Source organism: Dermacentor silvarum, chromosome 3 (genome assembly GCF_013339745.2).
Source record: "Dermacentor silvarum isolate Dsil-2018 chromosome 3, BIME_Dsil_1.4, whole genome shotgun sequence".
Lineage (NCBI taxonomy): Eukaryota > Metazoa > Arthropoda > Arachnida > Ixodida > Ixodidae > Dermacentor > Dermacentor silvarum.
In genome coordinates, this window is record NC_051156.1 from 142,799,024 (window position 1) to 142,811,390 (window position 12,367).

The 12,367-nt window shown below is 46.0% G+C and overlaps 2 protein-coding genes across 2 annotated transcripts; one reads left to right on the plus strand and one right to left on the minus strand.

The window, feature by feature from the left end:
• Nucleotides 1-2,979: 2,979 nt before the first annotated feature.
• Nucleotides 2,980-5,459, plus strand: LOC125944359 (uncharacterized). The gene is made up of 2 exons (XM_049664755.1): nt 2,980-3,326; nt 4,521-5,459. Exons 1-2 carry the CDS (start codon nt 2,980-2,982, stop codon nt 5,101-5,103), a joined length of 930 nt encoding a protein of 309 aa, XP_049520712.1. The 3' UTR covers nt 5,104-5,459.
• On the minus strand, nt 5,130-6,991 carry LOC125944360 (myb/SANT-like DNA-binding domain-containing protein 1). Its single transcript, XM_049664756.1, has 3 exons — nt 6,723-6,991; nt 5,717-5,864; nt 5,130-5,414 (listed from the first exon to the last, which is right to left on the minus strand). The coding sequence occupies exons 1-3, from the start codon at nt 6,989-6,991 to the stop codon at nt 5,130-5,132; spliced, it is 702 nt and encodes a 233-aa protein (XP_049520713.1).
• Between the last annotated feature and the right edge of the window lie 5,376 nt (nt 6,992-12,367).

Sequence of the window (12,367 nt, forward strand, 5' to 3'; positions counted from 1 at the left end):
CGTTTTACTGTTACTTCTGTTTCTGCTACGTTTTCTCCTCACTAGTATACTAGTTTAAAAAGTGCTTAAACAGATATGCAGCGTCTCTAGCTCCGTCGACTGCGCTTTCTTCCAATGAATGTGTAAGTAGCAAGAGATTCAGTAATTTACAAGAATTGAGATAAGGGTAGCTGGGGTAATTATCGCCCAATGTCAGTCGTGCCTGTAATCTCAGAAGGCTTCGAGAAAGGGATTTATTTTCGCATTGAAAAGTTTAGCAGAAAACGACTTAAATGATTGCCAATTTGGTCTCAGAAAGGGTTGCTACACGGAGAGAACGCTTCTAATTCAGAAGGGACTTTTTTATTTGAGAATAATGCAATGACATTGAGTGCATTATTATACTTTAGTAAAGCTTATGACCGTGTCAACCATTCCAAATTATTGGAGGTGTTAGAGCATTGTGATTTCGCTAAACGTCACTACAACTCATTAAATCTTACAACCTGATCTACGCACTATCAATACTTCAATTTAAACATGTACAAATCCCACTTACGCTTTAATGAATTTGTAGTTCCCCTGGTTCCCAGCAAACTGGGACCAATTCTCTTTTTTTATCTGTAATAATGGTATTGCAAAAAAAATGTGACGACTGTTGATACTTTGCATATGCCGATGTTTGCTCGGTACTCGTTGAGAGATGAGCCAATGAGAGTATAACACGATACGCAAGTGCGTTCTTTCAGAGTCTCCAGATATGGTACTGGCACAATAAGCTCATTCTAAATGAGTCAGCAACTAAGTGTGTTTTCTTTCGCACCACACGCATTCAAGAATAAATAGACGACCATGGAGCTCTCACACCATTCAAAATTTAATATAGAAACACGTGTTAAAATTCTACGTGCCATTTTTTCTGGAAAACATGTCTCGGAATGAACGCGGCAAAACTTGAATAATAAATTCAAATAAAGCCACAGGTGTATTCAACGAGAATCATCACACTTTTCCAGTCAACATTAAAAATATGTTATATTTTGCATTCTTTAACTCTCACTTGTATTACTGCGTTCTAATATGGGGAAACGCAGCCGCGTCGGACTTACAGAAACTGTTTCTTGTTCAAAAGAAAACACTTCATTCAATAGAAAATTCGTCGTTTTTAGGGCACACAGAACCACTGTTTCACAAACATAAATATATCAGCATTCACGATATATACAAGCACAAATTATTGATAACCTAGATAAGCATAACATTATAGGTAGAACGAAACTATTCGAAGAATTAGCAAGTGTAAGGAAAAATTACAATTTCTTATACTTTCAGGTATCAACCATCATACTACGCTCTTTTCTCGCGCACTGGGAAAGAAATACTTCAATACGCGCCGGCAACCACACTAAACGAGCTAGACCGGAAAGATGTGGACGTTCCGACCATTAGTAACAAAAACTTGGTTTGTTTGCATATTTCTTTATGGAACTGCTCATACGTGTAATTGTGCATTGAAATATGCATGATGTGTAATTGTTTGTGTGACTATTCATACGTATAAGGGTATTGTATGATTCTTTCTATATTGCTGATTAACTGAATCACATAGCAACTCGTCGTGTCACTGATGCTGTACGGGTGGCTAGAGCTTAGAAAAGCTGCACAGATGCAGTTTCAACGCGATAGCGTTAAGGGCCCCATGTCGCAGAAAATCCGACGTTGGTGGTGGCGCTATTGCCGGCGTTTGCGTACCGTAAGCGAAAATTGCCACATATATTCTATATGGCACTAAAGTTCTTCTATCACTAAAGTTGCTTATACCTTGTCTTACATTCTTTACAAAGTTATTCCTCGGAATTTTGACAATGACAGCCCGAAAACAAATGTTATGAAAGAAAACACCGACAGCGCATACCTTTTACGTTAAATATTCTCAAACTGAAATATTAAAAGTGCGAAACAATAACAGAAGATTGGCCCATGCAAGAGGCCGCGTTTCTAACAGAAAGTTCGCCTTCATGCGTAGCCTTTGCCGCCAGCGTTTCCCGGTAAATATTACGGTTGCCTAGGCTGTCGTTGCCGGGAAGCGTGAGAAGCAGGCAGGGATGTTTGAATGATATCGTGTTCCCCTCTTAAGGTGGATACACACGCGAGGGCAAAATCCCGCCTGCTCCGCGGACAAACAGTGACGTCATCACTTGAATCCGGCGCAGCCGAGTTAGGCCGCATTCACACAGCCGGACCGCCGTTTGCGGAATCCCCGCGCTTATACCGCTGTCACACGGGCACCCGCGAACTCCGTTGAAGATGAAACTCCCTAATGGAGATTTATGGCAATAAAGTTGCGGCGGTGCTACACGGCACAGTGCGAGCTTTCGACGGGCGCCGTATGGGACAGAAACGGCGCTGGTGTGCTTACTTCCCCGTGCAACTTTTCACGTATATAGTCGCCTTTAAGTAAAGTATAAGTAGTTTTTTTTAATGTAGTATGGTGTTCTAATAAAATCACAGCGAGAAAGTTTACGGTATGTTACCGCAAGACTTTTGCATTCCAAGCATAGCGAAGTTGAAAGCGATGCTGGCCACATTGTGCTCTCGCATTCGTGCATGGGCGCATTGGTCACGTTGTTTCACCGGTGCGCGGTTCGAGTTGTGATCTTGTGCTGTGCTCGCGGTGAGATCAACTGTTTGCAGATGTGTGACGAAGACGTGAAAAAGAAGGTCGCGCTCGCCATGGCCACAATAACTGACATTGAAGCGGAAATGGAAGCCTCGGCAGCGAAAGTGCGCGCTATCAAGCGCCAAATTATTGCGAACAACGCCATGCTGACTGCGCTGGCATCGTCGTCTAGCCGCGCTCCAAGGGAAATCTGGGCCTATCCTCGTCATGGACGGTGGTTTGAGAATACGCTGCCAAACCTTGGGGACCAGAATTTCCGCCAATCATTTCGCGTGTCTCAAACCACATTCAAATATTTAGTTGACGTTTGCCGACCCACCATGGAACGCCAGACTACGAACATGCGCGAAGCCGTTCCCGTGGAGAAGAGGGTCGCCGTTGCCCTTTATAAGCTTTGTTCATCTGCCGAGGACAGGACAGTCGCCCACTTATTTGACATGGGCAGATCCACGGTCAACATCATTTATCGCGAGTTCTGCGAAACCGTGGTGGCATCATTGGAACATGAGTGGGTCAAGATGGTAACTGGAAATGACATGGAGAACCACATCGGGGAATTCTATGCTTCCACCGGATTCCCGCAAGGTGTCGGCGCTCTGGACGGATGCCATTTTCCGGTTTCTCCGCCAAAGGAACACGCCAGCGACTATTATAACTACAAAGGCTGGTAAGTGCATGAAATGAAGGGCGAGCGTTACTACAAATAGGGCAGCAATAGGCGATTGATTGAAGCGGGATAAGATACGACATTAAGGCACAGAAATGTAGTTTTGTGAATCTTGCCGAAAGAAAAAAAATTCTTCCAAGCTAGGCAGCTTTTTTCCTGACACATGCCTACTACATGGCAATGTGACGTTGCAGTAATGAGTTAAGATGCAGGTTATGACACTCGTGCTTTCAAATGTAAGCTAAATACATTGTTGTAACCAGGCATCCTGGATGGCTTATAGGCAATGAAACTACACTAAATATCATTCGCGTAAAAAAAAAAAAACGACAGAACAACTTTACGCAGCCTGCAATCATCATGCAAAGGTACATTACTGTTAACAAGTGCTATTAATTAGGTATTGTGGAGCGTACAGCATTCCAAACTTTGCTATCATGACCCGTCCTTTCCTTGTACACTGATTTTTGTTTGACTATCGTGATCGGTTGAGTCAATGACAACGAGATTCTGGTTTATGTTTGGTTACGGTGATCAGTTCTGTGCTTGACAGTGACAATTGGACCTTTGTGATGCATTCTAAAAGGGCATGAGCGCTAGCGGCATTTAACTGTGGACTGCACCTTACTTAGCAACTAGCCAGTACAACTAAGATTCACCTAGATGGTCAGGATAATGAACTGGCGCTCTTTGGCCATACTTGGCCCTTGCGCCACAAAACACTACATTCATCATCAGGATAATGAACGTGCGAATATGATACAGGTTGAGTAATTACTTGAGTGCATCATTGCGTTGTGTATGCATTGTATTGCAAGCTATTGTGGCACCAAGGTAAATTTCAAAACACCCACATACAAAAAAAAGTGAAGTACCAGGAATGTCATACTATTCAGTGCTTACTATGCATTTTTACCCAACAGTGTCCTCACAGAAATGAAACAGCTATGACATGGTATGATGCAAGAGCTCCTAAAAAGTTTTGCTTTATCCAGGCTACATTGCATATATCCCACATGTTCTTGATAACTGTACTTTGTTCAGCATACTCCTAAAAATGTATTACTTGCTATCTGATGCTGTTGCTTCAGTACTTAAAATGCATTCTTTTGCCATGTGTGCTTACAGCATAAAACTATCCAGTTTCTTTGTCATGGACTTTACCTTTAACAGTGATTTTGCTTTTTCTTACAGGCACAGCGTGATATTGCTCGCACTGGTGGACCACTGTTACGTGTTCCGGTACACAAACGTTGGATCACCGGGAAGATGCCACGATGCACATGTGTACCACCAATCAAGCCTGTCTCGCCTTGTTTCGGGGCCCACATTCAGGCACCCAACCACCCTGATAAGCGGCGTTGCTGTGCCCCCACTGATACTTTGTGATCAGGCATTTCCCCTCACGCCGAACCTTATTAAGCCATTTGCGAGCACAAGCAGTTCTGAAGAGCAAAGGCATTTTAACTATCAGCTATCAAAATCTCGCAGAATAGTAGAAAATGCATTTGGGCGGCTTAAAGCCCGTTTCAGGTTTATAATGAAGAGAATGAAATGTGACATCAGCAATGTGCCGCTTACAATAAGGGCATGCTGTGTACTGAATAATATTTGCGAACACTTTGGTGATGCTGTATCGCAGCAGTGGATCGGTGAGGCGCAGCTGTACGACACAATATTTCAGCAGCCAACACACACTACGGATGCACTCGTCGCAACTGGAAGAAACATTCGAGCTGCAGTTGCCATGCACTTGCACCAACATATGGACCACTAGCAAAGCCAAGAAGTCGAAAAGTGGAATTATTTATTAAAATACTGCGACAGCAGGTCCACCAACTTTTCTTGCGCATTTACTTGCCGCTCCCGCAGAGCTTGGTCAACTTTAGTTGCCTCTTGCAACGTAGCAATCAGCTTATTTTGCTGTTCGAGCAAGTTATTCCTGAAGTTCTCAGTGGCACTCTGCCTCTTCCGCTTTTGTGGGCGGCGCTGTTGTGTGGTCGATGCAGGCCCTTGGCTATCGCTTGCGTCTGCCACCTCCTCCTCTCCAGACGTGTTTCCATTGGAACGTTCCATGCTGGAAATTATCTGGAATGAATAAAGATATTTGGTTGTTTATGCCATGCACCTACACATCAATTCGCTGTTTTCAGTTGTATTTCCTTACACACGAGTGCAAAGCCACAATGGTCACCTGCCACACAAAACAACCTTGTAAATATGACAAGCAAAGTATTTCGTGTATTAGGTGGGGTATTCCAGTTTTCCTAATTCTTTAGGAAACTTTTTTCGGGGGAAGTCATTCAGGTGCTCATAAAAACGTGTCAAATCTAGATTTTGAGGCTTATTTTCTATAAACTGGTTAACGTATCACGTATATTACCACTTACCATTTCTACAGTTTCATCTGGAGAGCAAGGGCTCTCCTGAATGAGGGAGCGATCATTCGCCGGCAGGGCACCCAAGATTCTGTGTACTTCAGAAAAGAATGGCCAGGGAGACGGCGAGAACACTGTCGTCCTTTCCCGCGACTCTTTTCTGGAAACACAGAAAGCGACGATAAACAATTAAGAAAACTGAAATGCTAGACAAGTAGTAGAAGCTAAACTAGTTTACAAATGCTTGTTATATGCCATGACATGTGGACATGACCGTACATGCAACATTACATGCTCATTTGATATGCTTGTTTACGATTCATTATCTTTAGTTTTTTAGAAATGGCGACTCAAGAGTTGGGTACCTAAACTGCATTGAGTTTGCATAAGTGAAGCGACAACATTAATGTTGGGATATACTTTGCCACCATGGTGTAAACCAAAAAAAAAAAAAAAAGACGGAGAAAATTATTTGAAAGGATGAAATACATGTGCACATATGCAACGAAAGGATAGTTTAGTGTGCGAAAGAAGTTTAAAAATTTACTGTTTCATTTTGGTAAAGTTTAAAGGCAAAGAAAAGCAAAGCCACAGAAACTAGCTGCGATTATTAAGCATGCTGATGTGCCATATTTGTTGATTCTGCTCATAGAAAATGGAACTCAGAAGAATTATGCACAAATCCAAAGCATTCTCAAGCTATTTTATGTATCTGATATGTCATTATTTGGGAGCACAAGACGAAACTGTAGAGGTGCGCTGTGCAGAAGCCCCGAGTTTGGCGCCGTGTGCGTGTCGGTGTTGTCCCTGTTCATTTCGCGCTGTGCATGTTTAGTAACCAACACGCCCGCCCGAGCTATGAAAAACGCCGCACGGCGCGTCCCCGCAAATAAAATAAAAGGGCTCCGCGCGCTCGTATTGCGATGTTCAATTATTATTACATATCTCCGAATACCGCCAAACTAGGGCTTTCCTGCGCCTCCCTTTTCTCGTTCTCTGCTTAGTGCACGTTGCTTACCTGTATCTCTGGGTCAGGTTGTCGATCTTGGTCTGCACCTGCCGGCGAGTTCTCTTGATGCCGCTCTGCGCAAGAGCTGCGACAATGGCATCATACACTTTGGCGTTATGTTTCTCCCCTCGGAGTTGCGGGAGGTGGTCCTCCCACAGCCGGATCAAGACCCAGGTCTCTGCCTCCGTCCACGTTGGCCGTGGCTGCGAAGGGTTGCTGCCGATGTGACGCTCCGATGCCGGTGCGAGCGAAGCAGACGAGGCGCCGGGATCGTTCATAGCGCAGTTTCTCCGTACGACACGTGCGGCTCGCGCGCGGATAAACAGACGAAAATGGACACGTGCGTCTCGCGCGCGGATAAACAAACAAAATGGTGGAACGACACTTTCCCATGCGGGCTGGCGATGCATGGTGTGGAGAGTACAGGCGCTCATGTCCTTAAAAACAAATTTAAAGCTCCAATTACGTGGTGTATAACCAAAGGCAAAACAAATAACAATGCTAAAATTTGTAAGTGAGCCAGTTCCGACGATTTTATTAACGTGGTTTTCTTCGCAGCTGTAGCTATCTGGGAACGAGAGTACTCCGTCCAGCCGTAATGGTCATTGCCGAACTCCCTTCGCGAAAAGGTCCATTAAACTCCTTTGGCGAAAGGGAGACCGTGTGACAGAGAGCGCATCTCCTTCGAGATAAAGACGACGGAGTTCAAAGTAGTTTGCGGGTGTCCGTGTGACAGGGGTATTAATCTCGACTCCAACGCTTATTAGCAGCTGCGCGTTTGCATGCTCGGCGTGCTCTCTATGCCCTAGAGCTATGAATCCCTCAACAAGAGCCAAAAGAGTGACGGTTGCCTCGTCACTTAGCGTTTTCTTGTGCACCTCACTCATGTCGAGGTCACGCAGGCTGCACGGTCTGAGTAAATAGAAATGCGCGCGCAACCATGACTCGCCTTTCTCGCTGCACCACAGCAAAAGCACGTGCGGTCACTGCTGCACACCAACAACACACGTGGCTTCAAGCCGACAACACGCCATCGTAGCCACGCCAATCTGTTCAATGTAGACAGATTTGACGATGACTACGCTAAATTGACGTCAGACGACCGCCGAACGGACGGATGGAAATACCGGCGAGCACTTTCAGTCCGGACCGCGAACGGAGTGAGCCGAACTAGGCGAGGGCGGCACGTTTTGACGACGCGCGCGTCACGTGATACGCCATCCGCTGCGAAAATTCCTCCTCCGTCCGGTCGTGTGAATGCACCTTTAAAGACGAAGCTTAAGCGTCCTCCAAGTTTTTTTTAGGGGCGAAGCTCCTTATAGCGGCACCCGTTCGTCCCCGTCGTCGTAGTAGTAGTGTGTAACCAGTCTGAGAAAAATGAGAAAAAAAAAGTTGGCCGCATATCTGCTTGCTTCGCTGCAAATGACATCGAAAGACGATAGTCTTCTGCCACCCCTGATAAGTAACACCCTCTCTTGTCCACCCTCCCTCCCCTCACGCTCTTCCCCTCCCCTCTCACTCCTCCCATGATGGATGCAATGGAGATTTTGCTGAATTCAATTCAAGTTTACCGCGTTCGCCCTGCTCTCGCGCCATCTGTTGGGACCTTTTATTACCGTTGACTTAAAGCCGCCTGCAGAGCCGCGGCTTCAGTCGGCTTCTTTTAACGCGTAGCGTTTCCTACACCATTTCTAACGCATTCGACGCCATTTCTAACGCATTGATTTTTCATTTACTAACGCAAAAACCAGTACAATATGTATTCCTAATTAAATGAACGCTACGGATTACGGTTATGTGCCTCAAAACTCTGTACTGCTAAATTAGCCATCCTATACTCCGTTTCATACATCAGCCAGGTGCAACGCTGTAAAAGCTGCGCAAGAAGTACGGCCATTAAAATGTATTACTCCGCGCGTTCCGTCTATGCAGCGGTCTATGCTTCGCTGCGCGCCAGCGGCGTTTGCTCGCGCGAGCTTGCACGTGAGGCTGCAGCGACGGGCTGCAAATAAAACGCGCATAGCATGGCATTTTCAGCGCAGTTTAAGAAACCAAGGTCTTTAGAGTTACGTATCTATGTATTTTCTATTAAAGGAACACACCTCCTAAAACTTACCTAGTGATGTTGCGCCTCAGATATGCGTAATATTTACATTGTGATCGATTACGTTCACAAGTATGAACAGCCGTACCAGTTTAAGTAGTGTGGGCGGTAAGCAAGTGGTCCAATTTTGGCCGGGTGGCTGAATCGGCTGACAGACAGACAAACAGACAGACAGACAGACAGACCAAATTTTCAGCGTTTAAGTTCCCCAAGAAAGACTATCGTCTTTAAAATTCCGAAGTTGTGTCCGTAGCGCGGAATCGAACCAGGGACCCCTCGCTTCCGAGCGCGGACACACGCATTACGATGGCAATAAATACCCAACATTAACGAAAGGCCGCGTTTCTAGCGCGTTTCTAACGCGTTTGTGCTAGCGCGTTACGGCCCGTGTAAGAAGCTGGTGTAAGACGCTGTGGCCTCTCCGCCTTACCTTCAACGCGTTTCGAACGCGCTGCCCAAAGCGGTGGCAAGTCAAGTTCAAGTCGAGGAGCGTTTATGAATACGGGGGGTATACTCTCTCAGCAGTCATGTGATGGCGTCGGCAAACGCGGTGCACGTTCCGGCATGTGTAAATGGCTGCGTAAAACGCTGTGGCCGCTCCCCCTTACTAGAGAGTACTGCACCTTTCTAACGCGTTTGTGCTAGCGTCCCCTTAAGCGGGAGATCCGATGATTCCCTCCGGAGCTTCGCCCACTCATCATCATTCACCCCGTGGATATGCTGTGATTTTTTTTACTGCGATAGCAATTATATGGACGCTCCAAGTGCATTCCTGCAGTCGCCGTCGTCATCGCCGTGAGGTTCCGTATAAAGTCCAATGGCGATAAGCTCGTCACCGCGGTTCCGTATACTGCATGTGCGAGTGAAAAGCGCGCGAGGGACGCATGCTTTCACGGAGAGCAAACGCACGGCGGAGAGCAAACACGACGTCTCCTATCGTGCGAAAGGCCCTGGGGGGATGGGAGGGAGGGAGGGAGGGGAGGCGAGGATTAGCTGCCGCACCAAATGCGTGTCTTGCGACTGGGCGTAAGGGGAACTGCCGACTTAATCTCCTACGCGAAAGGAGGAAAGTGGGAAGAGCGCGTGGGAGGGAGGGTGCTCGGTTTCTACTCTGCCAGGAACGACGTACTTTGCGCGGCTGAGGGCTGTGGCGCGCACCGTAATTTGAAAGCGTTCTCCACAGCTCTGACCTTTGTATGCGCTGTGCTTTCGCCGCTCAGTTTCCGTTGAGGCGACAGACCACACGAACCTTCGGACACTGCTCTTGCCGCGCTTGTACACGCCAGCGTTTTGACGGTGCTTGTCTGCGGTCATCGAGTGTGATCTATTCATGTGTGCTTGAGCACGCAGACACCATGGGTGTTAATCCAGTTAATAAGTGAATATGTCCAAGTTTATGAAGCCTCTAAAACTGCTATCCTTACTCTGTATACTCTACTAGTAAATTTGCTATCGCAATTGATGGTTCGCATTTCGGACGAAACTGCGACTTTTTTTTTCTCTCTGGACCTCTATTTTGACAGTTGCAACGAATCGTTGTCTACAGGGAAAAGAAAATTTGCGTGATTTGTTCATTGAAATATATTATGCTGCTATGCACAGCGAGAGTAATCGCCGTAAATTATTAGATCGCGTGCCACACAAGTTTCGGTGTGTATTTGCTGCCCTCATACCGGCAGCTCTGAAGAGCCATCGTTCGCGTGGGGTTCGACTTGTAGGCGACGAGCGAGTGCGACACCCCTTACACCACGTCACTTGTCGCCGTCGCACACAAAATTGCTGACATGTTGTTTAAGCTCTACTGTTTGCGTTGAAACAGCCGACACAATTTGCCAAATTGAACTGCACGCCAGCTTCTCCAGAGGCTGATGTAAGCCGACGTGCGGCTCGAAATCTTTTCCAGAGAGCGAGTGGTCATGGGGGAAAACCCTGCTGTACAAGCACGAGATGGACATTTGCGCTGGATTCAAGTCTCTGCTCCTAGCCACCAATACAGCTCTGCAAAACATGGAGTGGATGGCAGGCGTTGGCTGCTGCTTGCATAAGTACTCTTTGACAAAATAATGTAAATGTGCTTTACACCCTATCCATTCGAAAAATTGAGTTCATTATTCTGATTTAGTAAGTTGATTTGATATACCGCTAATTATGCACTCTTTCAGTCACAATATTGCTATGACAGAAAGTGTTTCGAAATGATGATAAGAATTAAAATGAAGCTCTAGAAGTAGAATGCAGTAGAACTAGTAATATATCCTGGGGTTTACATGCGAAAACCAGGATATGATTTTGAGGCACGTTGTAATGGGGGACTGGGCAATAATTTTGACCCCTGGGGTTCTCTAGCAGGTACTCAATGCACAGTACACGGCCATTTTTTCATTTCACCTTCATCGAAATGCTGCCGCCATGGCCGGGATTCCATTCCATGTCCTCGGGCTTAGTATCGGATCACCACAGCTACTGCTACATCACTGGGGGTGAAAGTACTATTATCAGAAATCACATCGGTAGAAAATGTTTCTTTGAAGCTGATGGAACATCGCCTAGCTGATTTAGCACTATCTCGTGGTTTATGCTAGAAACATGTTCCCAGCAATGAATAGCATAAAGAAAGAGCGTTTTCGTACTCATACAAAAGGGCGCCAGGGTGATTTCACGACTTTTTCGAGTTGACACGTTCACCAAACGTTAGTCTTCCTGCACATAACGTGGAGTACTTTGGCGGAATACTGCGAAAAAACGCACTTTGCGAGTATTTTTATATAATCCAAACAACTATATGCCAGCCCTCAGTGCTTCTTTGCCGCGCAATTCACCGTACCGTGCTTCAGATGAACTGTGCCGATGCAGCCAATCTGACGAATTTGTGTTCTCAATTAGCTGCATGCAGTCGTCTAACGAAATTAAAATCATCGATGCAGATGGTATTGTACAGAATATGCCAAGAAGAACGCAAACAATGGAAGGACACCGCAAGTGAACTTCGTCTATGCCAAGGCTGACCAACGCGAACCCAACTCCAACGCCTCTGCGAGGCCTCCTATGATCACCTATAGTTACCGGCACAAATGTGGCTACAGCTACAGCTACCAGAAAAGTGAGGTTTGCGCCACGTCCACGTACTGTAAACTTCACCGAGAAAGCTTACCGCATCCATTCATGGAAAATTTATCTTTATGTCGGAGCGTTTTCAGATTGCCCTTGATTTGGGAGACCGCCGAATAATTAGACGACAGCAGCCCTCATTGTCGATCTCAAGAACCGCATTTACATCGGATATTCAAACAGCATAGGGTCACAGTGAGTTGAATACTTCAAGTGATGAAGAATGCTACGATAAGGAAAACCTCAAGCTGTAGCATGACGCTTCCCTTCTTCAACCCCTGATATATTTTATATGTAACAGTTGTTTCACGAGTAAGGACCATCACTCATTTTTTCAATCGACCACAGGAAAAGTGACCGCACAGTTGTCAAGGAACGTGGTTATGGCCTCCGAGATATGGAGTTTTAAGCGCTACGAGCTCGAGAGGCAGCAACTAACGGA

What these genes read in the sequence shown, in the direction of transcription:
- LOC125944359 (XM_049664755.1), top strand. Translation starts at nt 2,980, where the DNA reads ATGGAACGCCAGACTACGAACATGCGCGAAGCCGTTCCCGTGGAGAAG. An exon ending in TATTATAACTACAAAGGCTG is followed by an intron (nt 3,327 to 4,520) that starts GTAAGTGCATGA and finishes TTTTTCTTACAG; the next exon opens with GCACAGCGTGATATTGCTCG.
- LOC125944360 (XM_049664756.1), bottom strand. Translation starts at nt 6,991, where the DNA reads ATGAACGATCCCGGCGCCTCGTCTGCTTCGCTCGCACCGGCATCGGAG. An exon ending in AACCTGACCCAGAGATACAG is followed by an intron (nt 5,865 to 6,722) that starts GTAAGCAACGTG and finishes CTGTGTTTCCAG; the next exon opens with AAAAGAGTCGCGGGAAAGGA. An exon ending in CAGATGAAACTGTAGAAATG is followed by an intron (nt 5,415 to 5,716) that starts GTAAGTGGTAAT and finishes TATTCATTCCAG; the next exon opens with ATAATTTCCAGCATGGAACG.